This window comes from Anguilla rostrata, chromosome 6 (assembly GCF_018555375.3).
Source record: "Anguilla rostrata isolate EN2019 chromosome 6, ASM1855537v3, whole genome shotgun sequence".
Lineage (NCBI taxonomy): Eukaryota > Metazoa > Chordata > Actinopteri > Anguilliformes > Anguillidae > Anguilla > Anguilla rostrata.
In genome coordinates this window covers 57,067,312-57,092,044 of record NC_057938.1, presented here as the reverse complement: position 1 = coordinate 57,092,044, position 24,733 = coordinate 57,067,312, and the positions used below count along the sequence as shown (strand labels likewise).

The window sequence follows — 24,733 nt, the reverse complement described above, 5'->3', positions numbered from 1 at the left end:
TGGTAAATGCTCCTGATTGGCTGTTACTCTGGCCCTATGAGAAAGGCACCTGGTTGCCGTGGAAACGCTGCAGGGCCTCACCTGGCAGTGTGGGGGTCCAGAATCAGGGCCTCCACCACATGAGAGATGAGCAGACAGCTCTGCTGCTGCCTGGAGTCACAGTTAAAGATGAGAACCACCTCACGTGTGCGGGGAGGGGGGTAACCTGTCCCCCAAGAACCCTTCCCAAACAGGACACTTCCTGCCGAAACCTCAGCTTCATACAGGCCTACTTCCTGTAGGAAACATCAGCTTTATACAGGCCTACTTCCTGTAGGAAACCTCAGCTTTATACAGGCCTACTTCCTGTAGGAAACCTCAGCTTTATGCAGGCCTACTTCCTGTCACTCGTCCTCCACCACAGTCGCATTCCTCACATGTACATGAGAAAAGGGGGCGGGTTCAGACTCCACTCCTCCTAAAGTTTGGGGGCGGAGGGAAGGATACAGCTCCAGGCCTCTCAGCGTGGCCGCGTCGGCGTCGAACGAGGACTGGTACAGGTCCGCGTAGCGGGTCGCCAGGTTCCGAAGGTCCTCCATCGACACCTTCATCTGTGGGAGACGGGCATCTTCACTTAGCGACTGAGAAGCCCGTCTTGAGAAAGACGCAAGACCCCGACCGTAGCCAAGGTCACGGCTGCAATGTTCATTTCCAACTGCAGGCACCAACCAACCTAATCCTCATTATTTATTACATCTCATTCATTATTAACACATTATTAATCTTTCATACTGCAGCTATATATGATCATGTTTTTAAAATCGATTTAAGATGACCTTAATGCAGACAGTACACGCGTGCAGGAAATACTTGGGAAAACTATACAGAAAAACTCCATGGCCCAAAAGGTTAAAAAATTTGGTACCATGAGAAAACTGCACAGTAGCTCAACCTGACTGCCAGTAAGCACAGAGTATTTTACCACACACAGCAAAGAGCGGGCAAGGATTGGACAATACCGCCTGTGTCAGGAGCCAATCAGATTGCAGTTACTCCCCGTCACAAACTGCTTCTTGCTCACATGACCCCAGGTGTCATACCTGTGTGTGTGTGTACCTGTGCATGCATCTACACATGTATACGGTGTGTGTGTGTGTGTGTACGGTGCATGTGTGTAGTGTGTGCGTGTTTGTGTGCATGTGTATAGTGTGCATTGTGTGTGTGTGTATGTGTGTGTTTGTGTGTATGTATAAGTGTGTGTGTGCGCTTTTGTGCGTGTGTATAGTGTGTGTGTGGTGTATAGTTTGTATAGTGTGTGTATAGTGTGTATGATGTGTGTAAGGGGATGAGTGTGTATAGTGTGTGTGTGTGTGCGCGTACCTGTGTGGAGGTGTGTGTACCTGTGAGTGTGTGCGTGTACCTGTGTGTGGAGGTGTTTGTGTGTGTGTACCTGTGTGGAGGTGTGTGTGTGTGTGTGTGTGTACCTGTGCAGAGGTGTGTGTGTGTGTGTGTGTACCTGTGTGGAGGTGTGTGTGTGTGTGTGTGTGTGTGTACCTGTGTGTGTGTGTGTGTGTGTGTGTACCTGTGTGGAGGTGTGTGTGTGTGTGTGTGTACCTGTGTGGAGGTGTCTGTGTGCGTGTACCTGTGTGGAGGTGTGTGTGTGTGTGTGTGTACCTGTGTGGAGATGCGTCCGCAGCGCTGCAGCTCGCTGCCGGAGCTGAGGGCGATGGTGGCGGCGATGGCGGGGGGGGGGCTGGTCTTCAGGCTGTTGCAGGTGCAGATGAGCTGGGACAGGGCCTGCAGCGTGGCGATGCGCAGCTTCACAAACTCGCACTGGAAGGACAGCGGGCTGAGGGGCGTGCTGGCAGCCTGCGGCGAACACAACACGGGCCTTTAGCAACCGTGCTAACCGCAAACATGCTAACCCTAACCCTAACCCACAGTCCATTCCACCTAACCCTAACCCTAACCCACAGTCCATTCCACCTAACCCTAACCCTAACCCTAACCCTAACACACAGTCCATTCCACCTAACCCTAACCCCTAACCCTAACCCTAACCCCTCACTATTAACCCACATCCCCTAACCCTAACCCCTAACTCTTCACTATTAACCCCTAACAGCAGCCCGTCCCGGCGGGTTAGCGGTGCGCGCGGGGCTGACCGTGAGCGAGGCGATGCCCTTCTGGTAGGCGCGCAGGGCCTCTGCGATGGCGGCCATGGCGGCGCTGTACTGGCGGTCCTGCAGGCGGCTCAGGCACTGCTCGGCCTGGGAGAACTCCTTCAGACTGTTCAGCCAGAAGTAGAAGTGCTCCGATGCTACGCGTGTGCGCAGGCTCTGATACAGCTCACTGCACAGCTCGTGACAGCCCTGAGAGCACACACACACACACTCCCTGAGAACACACACACACACACGCCCTGAGAACACACACACACACACACACACACACACGCCCACACGACGCCGCGATGGAACACACACACACACACACACACGCCCTGAGAACACACACACACACACACACACCATGCGGGAGGCCTGCCGGGCGATGCGGTACACACACACACACACACACACACACACACTCTGCTCTCACCATGCGGGAGGCCTGCCGGGCGATGCGGTACACACACACACACACACACACACACACACACACACACACACACACTCACCATACGGGAGGCCTGCCGGGCGATGCGGTACACTGTCCAGCCGTTGGCCACGTCCTCCAGCTGTTGCTTAATCACAGTCTTCACCTCCCCCGACAGAGACGCTTGACTGGCCACAAACACCACCGTCGCCAGGGAAACCTGCCCGAGAAAGGGTCGCTGAGGCCTTGTGGTTCAGTGTGGCACGGTTCAGTGCGTAATGGTCCAGTGTGTAATGGTTGAGTGCGTTGTGGTTCGTAGTTCATGTGTAATGGTGCTGCGTGTAGGTCGGCTTTCAGTGTGTAATGGTCCAGTGCGTTACGGTTCAGTGTGTAATGGTTCAGTGCGTTACGGTTCAGTGTGTAATGGTTCAGTGTGTAATGGTCCAGTGCGTTACGGTTCAGTGTGTAATGGTCCAGTGCGTTACGGTTCAGTGTGTCGCGGTTGAGTGCGTCACGGTTCACAGCTCTCGCTCACCAGCAGCTCCTGCTGCCTGTCAGAGGTGGAGCGGCCAGCCACACGGTACAGCTCCATCAGATCTCCCAGCATGCCCTCCCCCAGCACGGGCATCTGCATGGCGATGGCGGCCAGGGCGTGGCACATGAGCACGCGGGCGGGGTCGCGGGCAACGTGCAGCTGGCACAGCAGCACCTCCACGGCCGGCTGGCTCAAGTGCGGCCGGCTTCTCAGCAACCGCACTAGCGAGGTCAGGGCCGTCTGGGGTCAGGGGTCACAGTTTTGATAAGTAGAATCAGATCAGGTGTCACCCTTTTTAGATAAGATTGGGCACCCCTGTGCTACAGAGTCCACACTCCTCATTTCAAAGCCCTAAATTTTCACCAATTGAAAGAAAACCACAAAAAGCCCACAGGCAGGAGTCTGAGATCCCAGCACACATTACAGCAGTGTGAGCCAATCAGACGGTACCTTCAGCGTCGCCTGGGCGCTGGGGCTGTCGTCCTGGCAACACATCACCAGCAGAGACTCTACCCCCAGGACGGTGTCCTGCTCGAGCTGCAGCACTTCTGCACGGAGACAGAGAGGGAGGGGGTGTGAGGGGACGGGGGAGGCTTCCTAACCCAAACACTCTGAAGCCCATCAGCTGTGTGGAGTTCAGGAATCAGATTAAATTGCCCATGGCAGCTAGCTGGGTTTCTTCACAAAAGTGCATTTACAGGTAATAGAGTTTGGGCAGTTACTCAAAATCAGAGCATAAATGCTAACACCCTGTAATGAAATGTATTGTAATCCTCTGCAATGCAATGCACTGTTATGTAATGTAATGTAATGCAATGGCTCAGGTGTATCTGTCCTACAGGTAAAGCAGGTCAGAGCTGCAGGTAAGGCATAATGCATTCTGGGAAACCGACACCCACCTTTCTCCGGACAGGAAATGGCGATGTTGGACAGCACAGTGACCCCATGGGCGGCCACCGCCAGGTTGCTATGGTAACAGCTCTCCTGTGCCAGTCGGACCAGGTCGGTGGGCCGGGAGGGGGCTGCAGAGCACATTCCAGAACCAGATCCGGCTCAGCGTTCCGGAACATTCCCAGAACTCAAACACACTGTTCCCTGCTAATCCCCCAGAACTCAAACACACTGTTCCCTGCTAATCCCCCAGAACTCAAACACACTGTTCCCTGCTAATCCCCCAGAACCCAAACACACTGTTCCCTGCTAATCCCCCAGAACCCAAACACACTGTTCCCTGCTAATCCCCCAGAACTCAAACACACTGTTCCTGCTAATCCAGAACCAAACACACTGTTCCCTGCTAATCCCCCAGAACCCAAACACACTGTTCCCTGCTAATCCCCCAGAACTCAAACACACTGTTCCCTGCTAATCCCCCAGAACCCAAACACACTGTTCCCTGCAAATCCCCCAGAACTCAAACACACTGTTCCCTGCAAATCCCCCAAACTCTTACTTTTAAGGCTAAAAGCGTTACCTGCAGTGGAGTATTGAGTGAGTATTTACAGGTAAGGTAAGTGGAGTGGAGTTACCTGCAGTGGAGTACTGAGTGAGTATTTACAGGTAAGGTAAGTGGAGTGGAGTTACCTGCAGTGGAGCTGAAGTACTGCTTGATGGCGATGGTGGCGGACAGTGTGGAGAGCACAGACAGCATGCCCAGCTTCAGACTGTTATAGGGAATACTGAGCGCACACTCACACAGCATCTGCAGCAGCAGGAGAGAGAAACGCACACAAACCGGACAGATAAGAGACAGACAGGTGATGTATTTGGACAGGTAAGATAGACAGGTGATGTATTTGGACAGGTAAGATAGACGGGTGATGTATTTGGACAGGTAAGGGGCAGACAGGTAAGATAGACAGGTGATGTATTTGGACAGGTAAGATAGACAGGTGATGTATTTGGACAGGTAAGATGGACAGGTGATGTATTTGGACAGGTAAGATGGACAGGTGATGGTACCTGCGTGTTCTCGCGGCTCCACAGGTGGGGGGCCTTCTTGGCCAGCAGCTTCAGGTCCTGGATGGAGAGCCTCTTCACTGCTCTGCGCGGGTCCTCCTTCAGGTAGCGTAGCAACAGCTGGATCTGCAGAGACACGTCACCATGGTAACACGCACATATGCACGCGTGCATGCACGAGTGAGATAGAGATGGAGAGAGAGAGAGAGAGAGAGGGAGAGGGGGAGAAAGAAAGACAGTGAGAGTGAGAGAGAGAGAGAGTGAGAGAGGGAGAGAGGGAGAGAGAGAGAGAGTGACGCGAGCCCGTGCCTACCTGCTGGGGGATGTGTATGAGGGAGGAAGTAGCCAGCTGTGTGAAGGTGTGCAGGCTGATGATCACCATGTGTGTGGAGGGGTAGGAGGTGAGCAGCTGCTGCAGGAGCTGCCGGCTGCAGGAGGCCAGGCCTGCGTCGTGGTGCATGTGCTGCAGCGTGGGGATCAGCTTCAGCTTCAGATCCACTGGCGTGTCCAGGCCTGAGGAGAGGAGACACTCAGCTTCAGCCACTTCCTGTCTTATTTAAGCACTCAGCTTCAGCCACTTCCTGTCTTAAGCACTCAGCTTCAGCCACTTCCTGTCTTAAGCACTCAGCTTCAGCCACTTCCTGTCTTAAGCACTCAGCTTCAGCCACTTCCTGTCTTAAGCACTCAGCTTCACGGACAGCCATTTCATATGCATTCGGGCTCAGTTCCACCATTTCCTGTCTTAAGTGCTCAGTGTCACAGCAGTCGCTTGCAGGCTGATATACGAAGCAGAACTTATGCAGGAAATCACTGGTGGAGAAGCAGCAGTGAAAGGCTTCAGGTCGGAGTTCAGCTCTGAATCACAGGGACCACCTCACCTTGGATCATCTCACTTATTTTATTGCAAATTCCTGCAGCAAAATCCCTGCAGAGGAGACAAGCCAGAAAACAGAACAGGTTTTAAGAGGTTAATGCACTCTGCCATTTTTCACTGCTCCAAGAGAACCAAACAACACAAGCAAGGTGCAAAAATCACCACATTGTGCATAATGAAGGCTGATAGGGAAGCTAAAGCCTGTAGGAGCCACAGACAGTGGCAGAGTTAGGGGACTGCCGGAAGTTTCTCCACAGAGCTCCGTCCCTCACTTTGACTGGGCGGAGAAGCTGGCCGCAGCAAAGATGGCCGCCTCCACCTCCACGTTGTCGTGCGAGTCCAGACTCTGCCGGATGCTGTGGTGGGCGCTCTTCCTCTCTGGGATGATGGACGCCATGCTCCCCAGCATCCTGAGGGGGAGACGCAGGGCGGGAATGAGAGAGAGGAAGAGGAAGGACGAGCGCTTTCCCGCTACGCGAGGAGGCTGTACAGCCTCCCAGCACATCTCCGATCCTCAGCCAGCGCCGCTAATCCCAGCCAGGCAGCAGGACCCGCCTGCAGGAGCTTAGTAAAGGATCCTGAGGTCTCTACTTTACACTAAACGGACTGGTCCCACCTGCAGTCCTGTCTCACACCATCGGCTCGGTTTACACTGCTAGCCCAAATACCTCCGGGATGTCTGAGATGCCCTCTGAGATGGTACTCTGTTTTTCGAGGGAGCCCAGAATACTCCAATATACTTGTCATCAGACCTGTCAATGCCGTAAATAAAGCTAAAATGCCCAAACATACATGCTCAGCTGTTTCATGGACAATATACACGTCACACACTGTCACACAGCCAGTTGAGGACAAGTCACGAATATCGGGACAGCTAATGTGTGAAGGGGAGGAGTGGGGGGGGGGGGGGGAGGAGATAGAGAGAAGAAGCGGGAGGTTACCTGAGTGTGATGGCTCGCGCCACAGGGTCGTTGCTGTGGATGACGGAGAAAATCCTCTTGACGAACTCGTCCACGTTCAGAATCTTCTCCAGGTGCTTCTCGCTCTGCTGCGTCACCTTCAGCACGCACAGGCGCAGGAAGTTGTTCCTGCAGCCGCGAGAGAACATTTGTCGCGTTTTTCGGCTCTTTTGCGCAAGGGATCAAGTTAAATGGGGTTCTTATCGTATGCAGCCGTCAGCGAGACTGGACTGGGAACCGCGAGACCGCAATGCACTGGGCATCCTACTCGTGCACGCGAGAGCCAAGTGCCCGGCATCAAGCTACATTCATTGATCACATGCAGGTCAAAGCACATTGTGCAACGCAAACAGTGAAAGTGGAAATTGTCTGAAATTTGAAAAGCTAAAATCAAAAACTTGAAAAGACGTAATCCGAGGTTTAAATATCTTGTTCACCCACCCCAGCCGGAAGATGTCCGCCAGCTTCAGGAAAGCAGAGTTGATGAGAATGGGGAAGGGGTACTTCTGGAAGAGTTTTGGGAAAAGAACAACCGCCTCGCACTGTTCCCCCAGTTTTCCGGAGCGTAACCCTGCAGTGGGTGACATGAAAACACTCCCGTTAACATTTTACCTCTGGGGCTACATGTCCGGGCGCAAGGAATATGGACCGCGTGAAATTGGAAGACACAAACTAGCCACCCTACCCGACTCTTCGTTAACATAAGCTAGCTAAACAAGTACATCGATTAGCTGGTTCTTAAATTTCAGATAATTATGCGCAAGTGCTCTGGGATCACACCTTTGTCCAATTCCATGAGAGCGGAATTCGCATCTAGTTCTTGCTCCCCATAACCGGCTTCTGACAGGAACGAGCGTGCTGTAGACAGCGACATTATTTTGTTGACTTGACAAGTTCACCAACTTCGCAGATAAAACGAGCAGATTTTAGTTTCAATTGAAGATGAGCACAGAATGAAAGAATAGGCAACAACAAACTACACCGCCATATTCCCTAGATGCAATGCGGCAGGAGGTGACGCACCATGGTCGTCGCTAACGTGAGCGAGGGAAAAGCGTGTGTAGTGTTGTTTATCTCATCGCACCTAAGTATACTTTTCTACTATTGATCCAAATTGCCCGGGTCATACATTTAGACCAATGATAGACGTGTGCGTGCAGTATGCGATGAGAAAAAACCTACCATCCTTCGACGAATCAGAGCAGCCAACGTCACTTTAGCGGGGAGTTCGTTTTCCCTGTCCTGCTGGGGTTCGCGGGAAAGAAACACATTCATTTCTGCATTCATGAAAGAAAGGGGGACGTTTGTAGCTCGCAACTGGATTTAAAGAAAAACATTTTTTTGTGAAAGTAAATTGAATCTGAATATTCTTGCAATAATGCTTTTCCGGTCTATAATTGATAGGCAGACTACGAACAGAAGGCGCCATGGTGAGTGATTGTTTTTGAAAAATGTTGGTCTGGTTTAGTTGCCTCTTTGAAAAATGTAGATATTGTTGCAGTGCTAACTTGGCATGCGGACGTAGCTAACTCCTGAGGCAGAATTTACTGAAATATGTAAAACTTCTGTAATTGCATTCTTTACTACTGGATCATGTTATTTAGACAAAGCTAGTGAGGCAAGGAGTTGAAGAGAGCTTGCTAGATCGATATCATATTATACATACAGTATATGTCTCTATTAAACTTAAACTTACTTATGTACATTTAACATTTAGGTCGTGATACATTTACTGAAATTTGACCACCTGGTTGGCCATCTAGAAATCGCTTATGGAACAATGAAAGTTATACAACGGTATATTTTAATAGTACTGGAGAGGTTGGGTAGTTTGGACTAACGTTAGTCTGAGTAAGCCCGCTTAGTCGGTGCCATTTTTTTTTTGCTAGCTACTGGGCGACCTCGCCATGCTTTTTCTGTGCCACTAACTTCACCGATCTGTCGTAAAGATAAGTGTCACTTAAAGTATTGGGTAATTGGCACGGCTGCGGGTCGTTTAATGTTTTTTAAGCTATTTTGTCGTGACCGATGGTTCATTGCGGACGGAGCGTGTTGGACCTGCCGTGCTGGCGGATTTCCGTCAGAATCCCGCCGCGGACCCTCGCGCTCTCCCCCGCCGCTGACCCTCCCTCTCTCTCCCGTCCCTTTCCCCAGACCTGTGGCCGAAGCACCCGCTGTCCTCCCTGCTGGACGGATTCCGGTGCGCCAGACAAGATGAGCACACATCGTACGGAAACCTGGACATCGCAGTGCCGCCTTTTGGCTGTGCCTTTTCAACAGGTAATAAAGTCCTGCCCCTGAAATAGATGTGGTGTTTTAACCGCAACAATGCTTTAATTTACGCGATAGTTTCCTTTAGAACGGGTATGTTCTGTCCTTCCTAACACCAAAGGCGTTTTAACTTGTGAATTTAGTGATTCAGTGCCTTTTTCTTAACTTTCATTTTGCTCCTGAGCTGCTCATTACCGCTCAGGTTTGCAATTTCCACTTTTTTGAAGAAGGATCGGGTTACTCCACCAAGTACTCTCTGTTGAACCCTTCTAAATGGAAGAGATCATTATTTTTATTATTTATTTATGGGTATAAACTTGTTTAGTTTGCATCATTCAATATATAACATCGTTATATTTTTTTGTGTTTTGACCAGTTGTCATTTACTACAAACAAATATTCTGAACGATGAAAACATTTGTCTGGAATTAAAATCAGATGTGCTCAGTAGTTCATGAAAGTATAAGTATTAGCTGAGGCTAAATGTAGCGCGTCAAGGCCTAAGTGCTTGTGCAGAGAGACAAATAGCACAGACACTGTATTTCTAAAGCACGGCTGCACATTCCTGTCCTTTAGCTTGATTTGATTCTCTAAACCAGTCCGCAGTTAGCCTCCTCTAGTTACCTATGGTTGAAGCTCCGGGCCTGAAAGAAACGACCCGACCCGAAAGTTTTGCAGGGCACGTTTGGGACGGTTTCGGCTGAACCGCCCATTACGCTGCCAGCTCGCATAATGGCACGCCGAGGTCGTTACAGTCACTTCCTGTTTGTCCGCGCTTTAGGAGTTCAGCACTTTACGCTTTCTCTGTCTGTCAGACCATTGATTCTGCGAATAATAACCTCTGTAGGAGTCTGCCACCCCCTCATGCATAACCGTATGTACCAGAGAACAGTGCGCCCCATTAGCAGGTCTTTAGCAAGGCATTCCTCCGCTCTCCCAGTCCTCTACCTGTGTTTGATAGAGTGATTTTGCCTCTTTTTAAAAATTACTGTATTTCATTTATTTTTCCAGCCCAGGAACTGCAGACTCTGTTGGCTGTTGCTAATGAGGAGGGAATCGTCCGACTGTACGACACAGAATCCCACAGGAAGCCCATTCTGACAGGTAACCCTGCCCTGCAGGGGCCAGCTTCAGGGGTCTGGCATTAGGGGGACACAATCAGGGGCCCACAGGGGACCCGAATCAGGGGACAGCACAGGGGTCCCGGCATCAGGGGCCCACAGGCGTCCAGCGTCAGGGATCCGGCTTCAGGGGCCCACAGGGGTCCAGCGTCAGGGGCCCAGAATCAGGGGCCCACAGGGACCCAGTGTCAGGGGCCCAGAATCAGGGGCCCACAGGGACCCAGCGTCAGGGCTTTGTTAGGGGACTTTGCTTTGTTTAGCCGTCAAACACTGAAATGACGCTGGGAACATTTATATTTGTTTGCCCTTTAATGGTGCTTTCGGCAAGGCTTTCAAAAGCGCAGATCATCGGATTATGAGATTTATTCATAAATTGTCTGGGAATATCGGATGATTTTGCAGTGTTCCGGGGAAGTGATATGAGGATTGGATTACCTGCCGCAGAGAGATTTGTGTTTTTTTTTTTTTTTTTTAATGTACTTGAACGTTGCGAAATATAAAATGGGGGAATCACATTCATTAATTCTGTGGTTTATTTCCTGTAGAGTGGGTTGCCCATGACAACGCCATCTTTGATCTGTCCTGGGTGCCAGGGGAGGCCAGACTGGTGAGCAGGTTTATGATGTCATATTACCTGACCTCACCAAGTGAGGTCATCGTACATCTGTGTGCAGTCTTTCTGAGTGTACAGTCTCTCCAAGCAAAGGGTCTGTGTGACCGTGCTCGCTGTGTTGCAGGTGACCGCTTCGGGGGACAAGACTGCTGCACTCTGGGAGGTGGAGTCGAGGGAGCTGCTGGGAACCTTTAAGGGCCACGTGTGCAGCCTGAAATCTGTGGCCTTCGTCCCGCACCAGACAGGTGAGCGCTCGTAGGGTTCATACAGTCCTGCTCCAGACAGGTGAGCGCTCGTAGGGTCATACAGTCCCGTGTCCAGGCCGTCCCGCTGTAGCGTTAGCCCGTGTTACCCGGGGCCTGACCTCCTGTCCTGTCTGTGCACAGCTGTGTTCTGCACGGGGGGGAGAGACGGGAACATCATGCTGTGGGACACCAGGTGCACCAAGAAAGGTGAGGCCCCTGCCTTCTGAACAGACGGGTCATTGCTCCTGTGCTTTCCTCCGGAAGCCATGTTGTCATGTTGTCTCCTGTTTTCTGACGGTTTGACTGAGTGCCCCCCCCCCCGCAGACGGGTTTTACAGACAGGTGAAGCAGGTCAGTGGGGCGCACAATAAGACGGACAGACCGACGCCCTCTAAAGGCAAGAGGAAGAGGCCGCAGCCCAGAGGAATGGCCCCTATGGTGGTAGGTGACCTTGGACCCCTTGCTTCCCTTCCCTTTTCATTCCCGTGCGTGGAGGGCGATTTAAAAAATGTGTTTTTATTTTTGCGTTCTTCCTGGCAGGCGGGAAAGAAATGCATTATGGGAGGTTGTAGTTTCAGTAAAACTACCAAAAATAAGCTCACCCTTCTTTCTCTCTGTCTTTCCCTCTCTCTCCCTTTCTCTCCCCCTCTTTCTCTCTCTCTCTCCAGGACTTCCAGCAGAGCGTTACCGTGGTTCTTTTCCAGGATGAACACACCCTGCTCTCCTCCGGAGCTGTTGACGGGTACCGAGCGGGCGGGGGCCGAGCACGGGGGGGGGGGGGTGGGAGGGCGAGGCGGGGGGGAACCCTGTTCCTGGAGCGCTCGGTCATTCTGACTCTGCCAAATATTCCTGCCTCGTTTAGCCAAATTAGGCCAACAGACCATGGAGAGAACTGAACTTCCTGTGGCTGAAATGGCCGTTCAGTAGTGGGGAGCAGAAGCTGGCAGTCCAGGGTCCAGGAGTCGATACGGACGCCCAGAAACGGGCCTCCCCCTCCCCCGTGAATGATGTGCTGTCCCGATCCAGAGTGGATTGAGGAGTGGATTAAATCTGCAGACGCATGAGCTCAGAGTGCTGAGAGCTGACCGATGTGTCACGATCCTTCATTGCAGGACCATAAAGATGTGGGACCTGCGTAAAAACTACACCGCTCACAACCAGGACCCCGTAGCCCTGCAGATGTACCCCTACCCGGGGTCCTGCACGCGGAAACTGGGTACGCCCATCTCCCCAAACCCCGCCCCATCCAGGGTGTCTTTTCTCCTTAAATATCCTCCAATTACGGAATTAATAAAAATCATGGGATGTGAAAATTCTTGATTTTGTTTTGTTTATTGGGGCGGTGAGTGTTGACTGTATTTTCTCTGTGTGGCAGGATATTCTGGAATGGTGCTGGACTCCACCCGCTCCAGCCTTTTCGCCGCCTGCACCGACGACAACATCTACATGTTCAACGTGAGCGGGCTGAGGACGAGTCCGGGTGAGAGCCCCCCCCCGCCCCCGCCTCAGCGGCCTGTCTGCTTTGTGTTCTGTCTGCTTATAAATCCTCTGCAGAGGGAACTTAAAGTCGCCCTCAGACTCTGATCTGCCTCTTTTGGTCCAGAGCCTAATCTTTAAATAACTCGTGCTCCACTAACAGAAATAAACATATAAAAATGTGCTGGTTTTTGGGCATGATTCCTGTAAACAAAAAAAAGTCTTCCCCTCCAAATGAAAATTCTTACCTCTTCCTCTCTTTATGTAGTAAGAAAATATTAAATATATGTTTAAACTAGAGCTTTGCAAAACCCTCCATTTCCCTCCAGTAAATCCCTACAAGTGTAAACTTCTGATCAAAGTGAAATGAGCCATATTGCACTGGACCTGTAGGAATACCCCTCTGCCACTAGGTGGCACTGATGTCTGTCAGCCATTGCGTATTCTGGCAGCAGTTCCCGGGGAATGTGCCGTTTATAGTTTTTGCCAAAAGCTCCAAAAATATGTAATGTATGAATTAACCAACAGTGGGCATCCAGCCTGTTTCTCTGCACAAACCCCCCCACCCCCACCAGGCCGATAAACCCCCCCAGCTGCTAACTCCTCTCCCCCCCAGGCTGCATAGCAGCTCGTTTAAGGTGTGCTGGGGTGATCTGTGATGTTTAGTTTTTTTTTTTAGGGATTTAGTAGAGCAGAGCTGGCACTGTTTGCTTGTGTAATATCACCGGCAGGCCGGAGCGTTGGTTTCTGTGCTAATGTGCGCTAACCTGCGGTGAAGGACCGGGTCGAACGCCTCGTTTGAGACGGATGCCTGTTCATCCGACGAGCTTCCTCTCAAACAGCCGCCCCTCGTGCTGCGCGAGTTTCTGCCCTCCCTTCACCCTTCCCACAATGCACTGCTGTCAGGTCAGATGTGGCGTGGTGAATGTAGTCTGACAGCTTTCCGTCACAGAGATGACCAACTTCACAAAAAAAAATAACCCGAAGGCGTTCAGATCTTCAGACTGCTGAACATGCCCCACCCCCCGTACAGGGAAAGAATAATAACACACAGATGTGTGAAATCCAGGGCTGTGTTGACTGCGGCTGGCGTTAGCGCTGATGATGATTACCAGCTGTGTCTCTGCCCTGCAGTGTCGGTGTTCAGCGGCTGTCAGAACTCCTCCTTCTACGTGAAGTGCTGCCTGAGCCCTGATGACCAGTTCCTGGCCAGCGGCTCCAGCGATCAGCACGCCTACATCTGGAAGGCAAGTCCAGGGCCTCATCCTCCCATCAGCCCCCAGCAGCTCCCATCAGCCCCTGCAGCACCCATCAGCCCCTGCCCAGAGTGCAGGCTGTTCACTCATGCTCGCTCACACACACACACACACACTCTTCACACAGACACACACACACACACACACACACACTCTTCACACAGACACACACACAGACACACACACAGACACACACACAGACACACACACACACACACACACACACACACACACACACTCTACACACAGACACACACACACACACACACACACACACACACACACACACACACACAGGTTTGCAGTGTTTCTTCCAGGTGGTTCTGCTGTGTGAACTCTTGTGTTTCGGGGCTTTTACAGATTTCACACCCAGAATGTGCTCCCATGATGCTCCAGGGCCACTCTCAGGAGGTGACATCAGTGGCGTGGTGCCCCACGGATTTCACCAAGGTGAATGACCAATGAGTGTGTGTGCGCGCGTGCATGTGTGTGTGTAGGTGTGCGTGCGTGCGTGCGTGTGAGTGTGTGTGCACGTGTGTGTGTGCATGTGTGTGTGTGCGTGCGTGTGTGTGTGTAGGTGTGTGCGCATGTCTCTCACGGGCCGGGTGTGTGTAATTTCTGGGCTTGCCTGTGCAGATCGCCTCCTGCTCGGATGATAACACCATGCGGATTTGGCGGTTGGACCGGGGGGCCGACGGAATGAGGTCATCCATCGGACAGGCCAATCTCGTGGGGTGGGCGTGTCCGAGCACCCCATCGGAAACCAGGAGCCCCGGTAAGTTAAATAAATAAATGAGTAAGTAAATGAATGTAAAGCTGCTCCTGGCTCACGGCCCTCTGCCTGTCCCTCCTGTGCTCTTTAAAAGGCGCTTTATTCGCCCAGCAGATATCGTCCTGTGGGACGTGGATAAGCTGCTGCTTCCCTATTAAGGTAGCGCTCAGTAACACACTGGGCTCATCCTTTAGGATGTTGCCTCCGCTGCCTTTGCTAAATGAAGGCTCCCCCCGCCCGGAGCTGCACTACGAGGGTCCCTCGTCAGCTGTATAAAAAGCGCAACATACTTATCAAATGTGATTTGACTGACAGGTGTCTTCTTTTTTCCTGGCTTTCCCCTCCCCCCTCTCCCCCCGTTCAGGAGGGCCTGCGGGTACCCCTGAGCACACCCCAGCCAAGAGTCCCAGGACAGAGAGCCTGGGAACGCTCTCGTCCCCATTGGCTGCGTCGTGCGCCCCCAGCAGTGCTGACCTCCCCTTACCCTCCAGCACCCTGTCGACCCCGCCCCCAGCGGTGGCTAAGCCCCGCCCCACTCCAGCGGGGACCCCGCCCTCCATCAGGACCTGGCTGGCACGTGCCCCAGGGTCCCCCAATCTGCTGGCCACACCCCCCCTCAGGAAGCCGCTCAGCCCCTGCCCCCAGAGCCCCGCCCTGACTCCGCCCACCCCCGGCGAGAGGCGGGCCAAGCGGCGGCTGGAGACGGGCGAGGGCGGGGCCGGGGGGTGCGTGGGGGAGGGGCCGTGCGGCTGCGTGGTTGAGCTGTGTCCCGCCCCCAAGAAGAGGCGGGGCCTGGTCATGTGCTGCCACGGCCCTGACTCAGATGGGCGGGGCCCGGAAAAGGAGGAGGGTGTGGCTGAACGGGCGGAGCGAAGGCCTGGTCCGTCCAAACAGGTGGACAAGGAGAACAGGGGCTCCGTGGGCTCTGATTGGCTGTCGGCCATCGGCCAGCGGCTGAAGCAAGGGCGGCGCACTCCCAGGACTCCCACCAGGAGCCCCAGCGCCACCAAGAGGCCGGAGGCCAGAACTCCTGCTTCACCGGTAACCACACATTCCTGCACCTTACGCCTGTCCCGCACCAAACCTCACACTCCTGCATCTTACGCCTGTCCCACACCAAACCTCACACTCCTGCACCTTACGCCTGTCCCACACCAAACCTCACACTCCTGCACCTTACGCCTGTCCTGCACCAAACCACACACTCCTGCACCTTATGCCTGTCCCACACCAAACCCCACATTCCTGCACCTTACGCCTGTCCCACACCAAACCTCACATTCCTGCACCTTACGCCTGTCCCACACCAAACCACACACTCCTGCACCTTACGCCTGTCCCACACCAAACCTCACACTCCTGCACCTTACGCCTGTCCCACACCAAACCCCACATTCCTGCACCTTACGCCTGTCCCACACCAAACCTCACATTCCTGCACCTTACGCCTGTCCCACACCAAACCACACACTCCTGCACCTTACGCCTGTCCCACACCAAACCACACACTCCTGCACCTTACGCCTGTCCCACACCAAACCACACACTCCTGCACCTTACGCCTGTCCCACACCAAACCTCACACTCCTGCACCTTACGCCTGTCCCACACCAAACCACACACTCCTGCACCTTACGCCTGTCCCACACCAAACCACACACTCCTGCACCTTACGCCTGTCCCACCAAACCCACATTCCTGCACCTTATGCCTGTCCCACACCAAACCTCACATTCCTGCACCTTACGCCTGTCCCACACCAAACCCACATTCCTGCACCTTACGCCTGTCCCACACCAAACCCACATCCTGCACCTTACGCCTGTCCCCACCAAACCTACACTCCTGCACCTTATGCCTGTCCCACACCAAACCTCACATTCCTGCACCTTACGCCTGTCCCACACCAAACCTCACATTCCTGCACTTCTGGCTACTTTAACCTGCATAGAGTTATCGTGTTTAACACCATTTAACATGGTTAACCAGCAGTGACATCCACTTAAATCTGCCAGTACATATTACATTTAGATGTTACAATACATATTGTTTTCACTTCACATGATATTTATAAGTATTTTTCGAAAAAGCTTCATAATTTAGTTTCTTTTGCTTTTTGCAGACGATGCGCTCCCCTCTCTCCATAAAGAAGATCTCCTCCTACTTCCACCGGGCAACTCCAGAGTGATGACTGGCCTTTACCGCTAACAGGCGGTAACCCTAATTGGACGGATTGGGCCCATGTGACTCAGTCAGGGAGTGCTGATTGGGTGTGTGCAGCAGCTTTCCTGTTCGCTTTGGACTGGAAGGCAGGAAGAAGCCGCCTAATTCACTGCCTTACCCCCCCTCAGCTGGAGAGTGGGGCCACTGATGGAGTCCAGGGTTTGTTTAAATTTGAATTTCAGTGTTTGTACTTCTTATTGGTATTTTTTAATGTTTGGAATACTTTTAAATCTTGGGGATCCATGTCATTTTTGACTATGGTAATATCTTTTAAAATAGAAACGAAAGCCATTCCAAACGGACTTAGGGGAAGACTGCAGCCACTGCGCAGTTAAACGCAGCTGTCTGCAGAGAAACGCCGAATCTTAAAACAGATGTGCCTGTGGCCTAGAGGGTGGGTACGGGTCCAATGCCCCTTTAATGCCAGGGATGTGAGTGGTCATGTACGGGCAACATGTGCCCCGTCCACAGTACAGGACCTCAAGCCAAAAATAACGACCTGACCCCCCCCTCCATGTTGCCAAAGAGATAAACTTTTGAAAGTGCTCCTATGCAGAAGCTTTCTCCCCCACCGTGGAAGTCTGGTCCTGTGGGAATGTGCTCTAAATGAGCTGGAGGAGAGTTTGGGGCCTGATGATAAGATAAGTGTTTGTGCGTTTGCCCCTCTGCATTGCAGGGGTTTCAGAAGGCTTTGGGACAGGGGTTAGGGAGGTGCTCTATCAGTATTAGTCTGTACAGACTACAGCGTCAAATGTGAATGGTTAAAATTAATTTCTGGGAATACGTTTCGAAGTTGCCCTACCTGTTCATATGCTTTTAAAAAAAATATATGTATGTATACTTTTTGTATATATGTACATAATGACTCCGTTTTTTGTAAATACACTGTCAACAACATTTTCTGTGCAACTGAATTTGTCCAATGCAAGCAGAAAGATTAAATTTGGTTCTTTTGGAGGAATGTTGTCTTCCCGTCTGCTGCATTTCTTCTTTCCGTCCGTCTGTCTGTCTTGTCTGTGTGCCAGTTTGCTGTAAACACCTGTGATGCCCATGACAACCCAGCACACCTATTACCTGGTTGTGTGTGAGGTACAGAGAAGGCTTTGACTCAGAAGTGAGGCCTGTATTTGCAGTAATTCATGTGTGTAAATGGCTGTGGGCTCTCCATGCAGTATTAATTTGGCGTGGGGGCCGTTGCCCCCCCCCCCCCATAAGGAGCACTGTGGTGTCATGTGACCAGGCCAGGCTGCCCCTGCGCTCGGGCGTGGCGGTGGTGGTTTTTCCTGACGGCGCGTCCGTCCCGCTAACACCGCCACCCGCACTGGCGCGGGGCGCCCCACCACCCGCCCCCGCTGGTGCCCCACTGCCCGGGGCGTCTCCCCCCCCCGCAGATGCGTTAAACCCATGAGTGCCATCATGTGCCCGTCATGGGCCCGTATTTGGGCCCGTATTTGGGCCCCATGAACACGGCTTTAGTACTCCTCTTATCTCCCCGCGGCTGTTTGCACTGAACACAGACGGCCTGGAGAGGCCTGCAGAGGGCAGAGGGCTCCGAGGCACTGAGCGAACTCAAAGCACTGCCCTGAAACTTAATTCTGTGATCAGTGTAAATAATGGCGTAAGGGGGGGGGGGGGGGAGGCGGGCAGAGACGTTGCCTGGCCACCGTATGCAGTGAGGCTCTCCGTGTGATGTCGATCACGTGTCCGGAGCCAAGGTCAAGATCACGGTTAAAGGCTTAAGTCATGTGATCTGCATGTGAGTTCAGACGAGGACCGTAAAGGATGCAAAAACAAGTCCACTGCCGTTTCACAGACAGCCATTTACAACAGCAGCTGTCCGGAAAATAACATTTCAGGCTTAATCATAAAACATCGCCGAATTGCCAAGATACAGCACGCCGTTAAAATCTCGATCAGTGGTTCCCAAACTCGGTCCTGGGGCCACACGGTATGCTAGTTATTGTTCCGACCTCAGTTTGCAATCCCAATCATTTTTCTTAATTGCTTTTCATGAGACTAACCATTTGGAAGAAAATGCCAAGGCAAAAGACAAAGCAAATGATAAGCAAAACTTATTGTGTTTATAAGTTCAAGGAAAAAAATTATGAAAAATCAGCAATTATGAGCCTACTGTTTAACCTCAGTTGTTCATTTGATACAAAGAAAAATGTTCCCTCTATGTCATTTTTGCGATAAAGCACAATATGTACATGAGAATTTCACTTCTCAGGGCATTCTGACAAAATGTGGCTCAGGAGGGTCAGTAATCTCTCTACACATGAAAAGCACCTAATTAAGATAAATAACAGCTTATTAAAATTCTGGGATTGCAAGTGTGGTTGGAACGAAAACCAGCACACAGGAGGGCCCCAGGACAGAGTTTGGGAACCGCTGATTTGGAGCAAAACACTGACAGCTTTGTAATCATGTTGACACAAGTTACCATACTCTAATTAGACATATACCAGCACGTGAAGGAGTAATTTTTTTATTTTTTTTATATAGATTTGATGCTTTTAATTCCTGTTTGCCTTGTGTGCAGGTAAAGCTGGTTTGAATAAAGCTGGTTTCGCTCTTAAACATGCAGAAAGCGACCCCCACTAATATGTAGCTACACTGGAGAAACACGCTTCATTGGATAAACCTAAAAATTTACTTCAGTTTGTTACACCTTCATTTTTTTAGGTTTTCTCATTTGGAAACGTTTAGGTTCATTTAGATGAGTAGTTTAATCAGTATAGTTTAACCTCCCACTGAACGACAGGCAAATGGGCATTCAGAAAAATATATAAGCTCACCATAAGTTCTTTAAGATGTTTCCGTGTTTCTAAACCCTTTAGAACACTTTAAATTGGCACTGTTTGTATGAGAATGTCGGTGAGCATGATTGTCCCTTTCTAACTTCTCATTGGCCTAAGGGCTGTCACTCTATGGAAAGGCGGCCCATATGTTCATTGGATAGAGCATGTTCTTGATTGAATTCCATTGGCTCGAACAGTTATGGGCTTGCCTTAGAGACTCCTCTGCTTCTGGTTGGCGAATCTGTCTGCCAATCAATACATATCGAATGACAAAGGCCATTCTGTAACAACAGCCTCGTTGCTGTTATGATTCCTCCAGGGAGGTTACGGCCGTGTAGTGCAGCTTTTATTGATTTTTAGCTAATTAAATTATTGAAGAGAAAGTTCAGTCCGAACTGGAACCATCGCCACAAAGGCGCACAATCTGACGTTTTGTAACGTGGCGGTTTCGGGTTAAATGATACGATTGGAAATGATTCCGTTGGTGTTGTGGTTGATCAGATAGTTGGAGGTTTTCCACGGGCTGGCCAGTATAGAAACTTGCCTAAAACAGCGCACCAGAAGGAGACGGGAAATTCAGCTGTTTTTTTTTTTTTGAAGAAACCATGGTTTCCAACATCCGAGTGCGATTTAAAATGTGATGGTTTTTAAAACTGAGTTCGTTTTTTACTACTTGCCTCTCCAGTTGGATTTACCCCCCGATTGGAATACTTCATCATTCTTTTTTCTGTGTTGCTAGCTAACTGAGCCTAACTTTGGCAACCTGTAGCTAGATTGTCCAGTTGGACACGCTCATGTTGCTAGCTAATGATGCAATTTGCACTTTTGATTTAGCGAGTCAACGTTGCATTGTTTTCGCAAATAAAGGCCGTCGGCCAAACAGAGGAGTTGATACGCTTTGCTAGTTTTCGGCTCGGTTCACTGAACTGTTTAAGAGCGCTTTCGAATCGAACATATGCAGGAGGGTCAAGTTGGAAATTGAAAACCGTGGATTACTGTTCTGTGCAGTTTTGTCTTCACCTTTGAAGTTTGGCACTTTTTTTGATGTGCTGAGAACATAGCTAGAGAAGTGTAACGCCTCGTTAGACGTGAGCGGATGTGCTAGCCTAAATATTTTTACTGTAATTGCATCAAAATGTCGGCTATCTCTGCATCGGAGAAAGTGGACGGGTTCACGCGAAAATCCGTGAGAAAGGCCCAGAGACAGAGAAGGTCGCAAGGATCGTCCCAGTTTCGGACTCAAAGCTCCCTGGTCGAGCTTTCGCCCCTGCCTCAGCTGAAAGGTAAGGAGATGAGAGGGGTTCCTGAAATGGGTCTGGGCATTTATTGTAAGTTTGGGATGGCGTCGCGATCACTCAAGAGCAGAGGCGCAATTAACCTACACTTTTACGCACTTCACCAAATACATTGTAAGCTCTGTTTCAACAACTCCTAAACAGTATGTTAGCCATTGAGTGTTGTTTGCTATGTTGTTTGAGACCAATACCGTGGTTTAAGTTGTGTCCAAATAGCCTACTGGCGAGGTAAGCTTGTGGAACGCGGCTTGCGGGAATTTCACTGACGTACCACTGGGGATCGGAGCGATGTTTCATGATCCGAACTGACACTGATTATTTTGACTTCTGTGTCTAATTCATCCCAAATAAATACGTCAGGATACCGATATTTCTGTGTGGTAATTGGGCTTACGTCGATCATTCCTATATAACAAGCCACGTTTGGTAATGTTTGAAATGGAAGAGAATGGAAGTTATGCATAATGGTGCTAAACTTAGATTGTGTGTTAGCTGCAGAGCTAACCAGAAAGAAAAATTCAGTTGCAGTGTAGCCTGCGTCTGATAATATATGTATATCTCGAGTAGATTTTTACGATTAGTTTGCACTCAAATATAAAGATTAGCAGTGGTAGCTAATGAAATATACTGTGAGTATTATGATGGGTGTTGTTCATTTGCAGGATAAGGATACATTCATGTAGACTAGGCCTAAGTGTATGAAATTAGTTATGGCTTTGTATATAAACGGGCAGTTGTAAGCTCCCGTTTCTTTCAAACTCCATTTGAATATGGAAGGTATGCTGCGTTCAGTGCAGAAATACCCCGGAGCATTACTGCACAGTGAAGCTTTGGAAGTGCACTCACTTTTTACGTAATAAAGTATTTGAGGTGCGAATTTCACATCGTACTGTTCTAACGATCCGAAAATATCGGAGGCTAAGAGCGTTCACACTGAAAATATTTTAACTGACTGTTAAGACATGTCATTTGGGCGAAAGTTACGTAAAGGGAATTGCCATAGCTACAGGTAGGCATTCATGGTTCGCTGAACCGAAGGCCAGCAATGAAACTAGTTCCTGCTTTTTTTGGCAAGACCTTGTGTATTCGGCTTGCCACGTACGGAGACAAGTTTTGTGCTGTGTACAGGCTTTGCGTGCCGTGCAGATTACAGAATTTTTTTTTAGAGAGGCGATGACTAAGGTCTAATAAAGGGATAAGTGTACCTGCGAATCGAACCGGCAACCTGAGAGACAAGATCAGGTCTAACCATTGTGTCTCATTGCCACTTCATAAACTCGCTTGACTGCTACTGTGGATAAACACGACTGGGCTAAATTGAAATAATACGCAGTCAACAATAATGCAGACTATTTTAAAAAGGTGTTTGAACACGTGGAACATTTCGCAAGCCATTATTTGACGACAGGCGCGGGTAAATAGTGACCTCACACGACTCCAGTTTGTTTGTTTTAATTGCTGACCCTGTTGTCGAAGGCAAAAGGTGAAAGCCTGCTTAAAGGTAGCTTGCCGTTTTAGGAGTAAAGACTCTGCTTTATCCATTACTTCAACCAAGCTTGGGAATACTAAATGTAGTCTGTTCCTTAGCCGTAATTTTGAAATTAGGCTAATTGGTGGATTCAGTGAAGGCCCGTGCTGTTCCCCTGGATTGACGTCATCGTCAACACTACGTTATTTGTGACAGGTTGTCACTATCATAATTTATGCTGATTTTCCTGATCAGATTTCTGTACTTTTCAATTCTGCTGTGTCAGCTTTCCTGTCATTTAAAAAATGCCACATATTCTGGTTTTCCGGTCGCATTTAACCTTCAGCTGTCGACTGACCGCATTCTTTAGGTTAGACAGCCTTGTAAAAAAAGTAGCACATGCACGTTTTCAGAGCATTTCGTCATCGTCTGTTTGCGCTGCACCTTGAGTCAGTGAGCTCTTACCTATGCGCAAGAACTCACCTGTGACGAACATTTTAGACTGGTCGTCTCATACTCTTCTGAAAAGGAAGAACAAGTTTGGTTTGGTGAAAAAAAGCATATATTTATTAAACATGTATAATCTGCATTTCCAGAGTTTCTGGTGGGATTTACTTTTGTTTGTTGGCTTGTTTTTTGCTTGTTTTATGAAAACTGGCTTCTTGCCCTGAGGCAGAATTGGGACTTTTACGGAAGAGGTGACTTTTCAGTTCAGGTGTTTTTCTGTGTGTTTTGAGCACAAGCTCTTCTCTGCTTCGGTCTGTTAGTCTCTCCCAGGTGTGCTGTCAGGCTGACCTGTGCTGTCTCTGGGGGCTAGCACACACACACACATACACACACGCACATGCATGCTCATACACACTCACGTGCGCACACACACATACACACACGCGCACACACGCGCACACACTCCTGCTACTCCACCTGTACTGTCTCTAGAGGAAAACACTTTACCTTGAGTTAACTTCAGGATGGAAAGGAATGCAAAAGTGCTCTGTGTTCCTGCCTGGATGAGCCCGGGTGTTGTGTAGAACCCTTTGAAAAAATCAATAATGATAGTAATAATAATGATGATAATAATAAAATGATCCTCTGCAAACTGAGCGTGAGTGACGTGTGCCTCAGTGTGAGGGAAATTAGATTTCCTGACGTGCATTTTTCTTTGACACCACAGATAACTCATATCGGGAAAGAGGCCTTGCTTCCCTTTTTGTTTTAAAATGAGGACCGGGCGATGTTTCGGGGGGGTCTGTGCGCGTGCGGCAGGAACACCGGGCCGTTGGAGCGCTCTGGAGAGCCCGTGTGTGAAGACCGGACCCAAGGCCTGCGTGATTCAGCCTGTGGAGCTGCTGAGCTCTACAGTCTGATAGACGCTGATGAAGGGCTTCTTCCTGAAGGCATGGCTCGGTGTATCTCTGACATTTCTCCTTCTTGGGGGAGATAAATATTCTTGTCAGCAGCCATTTTGCCGTGCGCCCTGCTCCTGCTGTGTTGCTGAAGCTGAGCAGGTGTGGGCTGGGTTAGTACCTGGATGGGAGAACGAAGTTGCTGCTGGAAGTGGTGTTGGTGGATCAGGAGGGGGCGATCTTTCCTCTGGTCAAATACCCCAGTGCAGTGATGGGGACACTGTACTGTAGGAGATGCCGAACCCATGTCCTGACTGGCAAGTAGGGGGTTCCCCGGTGTCCTGGCTAAATTCCCAACTTGGCTCTCTCAACCTGCCACTAAATCATCCCCCAGTTTAATTGGCTGGAAATTGCTCTCTCCCTGTCCACCTCATCTGATGTGTGGTGAGTTTTCTGGTGCAAAATGGCTGCCGTGCATCACCCAGGTGGGTGCTACACATTGGTGATGGTTGAGGCGAGTTTCCCCCGCATCACTGTAGAACGCTTTGAGTGTTGGAGGCATTGTTATAACTATAATTTATTATTATTATACTTTAAGATAGAAATGCCATCTGTTGGACTGTCATATATTTAACCCCCTGAGGCCCTCCAGGACTGGAGCTAAACCTGCAGACACAGCGCCCCCTCCAGGACTGGAGCTAAACCTGCAGACACAGCGCCCCCTCCAGGACTGGAATTTGACACCCGGCTTTAAGCACTTTATTTAATATTGTTTGTATGAATGATAAACTGCATCAGGGAACATTGTTTGTGTTCCCTTTCAGTTTTGGGTAGGAAGTGTATGTGCTCACGCACGCACAGACGCACACACACTCACACACGTAAGGCCAAACGCCTACGATCAGGAGAATGTGTGACCTTTTTTAAAAACCTGTCTGACTG

General features: G+C 50.2%; 3 protein-coding genes across 3 annotated transcripts in view; 2 read left to right on the top strand and 1 right to left on the bottom strand.

The window, feature by feature from the left end:
* Positions 1-7,935, bottom strand: part of ints7 (integrator complex subunit 7) — an 11,738-nt gene extending 3,803 nt beyond the window's left edge. Inside the window, exons 1-16 of the mRNA XM_064340862.1 lie at positions 7,685-7,935; positions 7,346-7,475; positions 6,887-7,033; positions 6,218-6,355; positions 5,950-5,996; positions 5,385-5,584; positions 5,075-5,197; positions 4,697-4,814; positions 4,012-4,134; positions 3,563-3,660; positions 3,113-3,352; positions 2,660-2,797; positions 2,145-2,351; positions 1,654-1,848; positions 487-590; positions 82-150 (exon numbers count right to left, since the gene is read on the bottom strand). Of these exons, the coding sequence (XP_064196932.1) occupies positions 82-150; positions 487-590; positions 1,654-1,848; positions 2,145-2,351; positions 2,660-2,797; positions 3,113-3,352; positions 3,563-3,660; positions 4,012-4,134; positions 4,697-4,814; positions 5,075-5,197; positions 5,385-5,584; positions 5,950-5,996; positions 6,218-6,355; positions 6,887-7,033; positions 7,346-7,475; positions 7,685-7,778 (2,171 nt within the window). The 5' untranslated portion in view covers positions 7,779-7,935. The remainder of the gene's footprint in view (positions 1-81; positions 151-486; positions 591-1,653; positions 1,849-2,144; positions 2,352-2,659; positions 2,798-3,112; positions 3,353-3,562; positions 3,661-4,011; positions 4,135-4,696; positions 4,815-5,074; positions 5,198-5,384; positions 5,585-5,949; positions 5,997-6,217; positions 6,356-6,886; positions 7,034-7,345; positions 7,476-7,684) is intronic.
* Positions 7,936-8,120: 185 nt separating this feature from the next.
* Positions 8,121-17,842, top strand: dtl (denticleless E3 ubiquitin protein ligase homolog (Drosophila)). Its single transcript, XM_064340863.1, has 15 exons — positions 8,121-8,334; positions 9,059-9,184; positions 10,187-10,279; positions 10,842-10,903; positions 11,034-11,154; positions 11,296-11,361; positions 11,480-11,595; positions 11,823-11,896; positions 12,267-12,370; positions 12,530-12,634; positions 13,765-13,877; positions 14,247-14,336; positions 14,523-14,661; positions 15,023-15,699; positions 16,781-17,842. The coding sequence occupies exons 1-15, from the start codon at positions 8,283-8,285 to the stop codon at positions 16,844-16,846; spliced, it is 2,004 nt and encodes a 667-aa protein (XP_064196933.1). The 5' UTR covers positions 8,121-8,282; the 3' UTR covers positions 16,847-17,842.
* A 2,110-nt stretch (positions 17,843-19,952) lies between these two features.
* The window catches only part of ppp2r5a (protein phosphatase 2, regulatory subunit B', alpha isoform), a 29,543-nt gene continuing 24,762 nt past the window's right edge, over positions 19,953-24,733 (top strand). Inside the window, exon 1 of the mRNA XM_064340864.1 lies at positions 19,953-20,965. Coding sequence (XP_064196934.1) covers positions 20,818-20,965 — 148 coding nt within the window. The 5' untranslated portion in view covers positions 19,953-20,817. The remainder of the gene's footprint in view (positions 20,966-24,733) is intronic.

Bases quoted from the DNA above. Each gene is read 5' to 3' on its own strand.
- dtl (XM_064340863.1), top strand. From the start codon at position 8,283: ATGCTTTTCCGGTCTATAATTGATAGGCAGACTACGAACAGAAGGCGC. The intron at 8,335-9,058 runs GTGAGTGATTGT...CCCTTTCCCCAG, and splicing joins TACGAACAGAAGGCGCCATG to ACCTGTGGCCGAAGCACCCG. The intron at 14,337-14,522 runs GTGAATGACCAA...TTGCCTGTGCAG, and splicing joins GCCCCACGGATTTCACCAAG to ATCGCCTCCTGCTCGGATGA.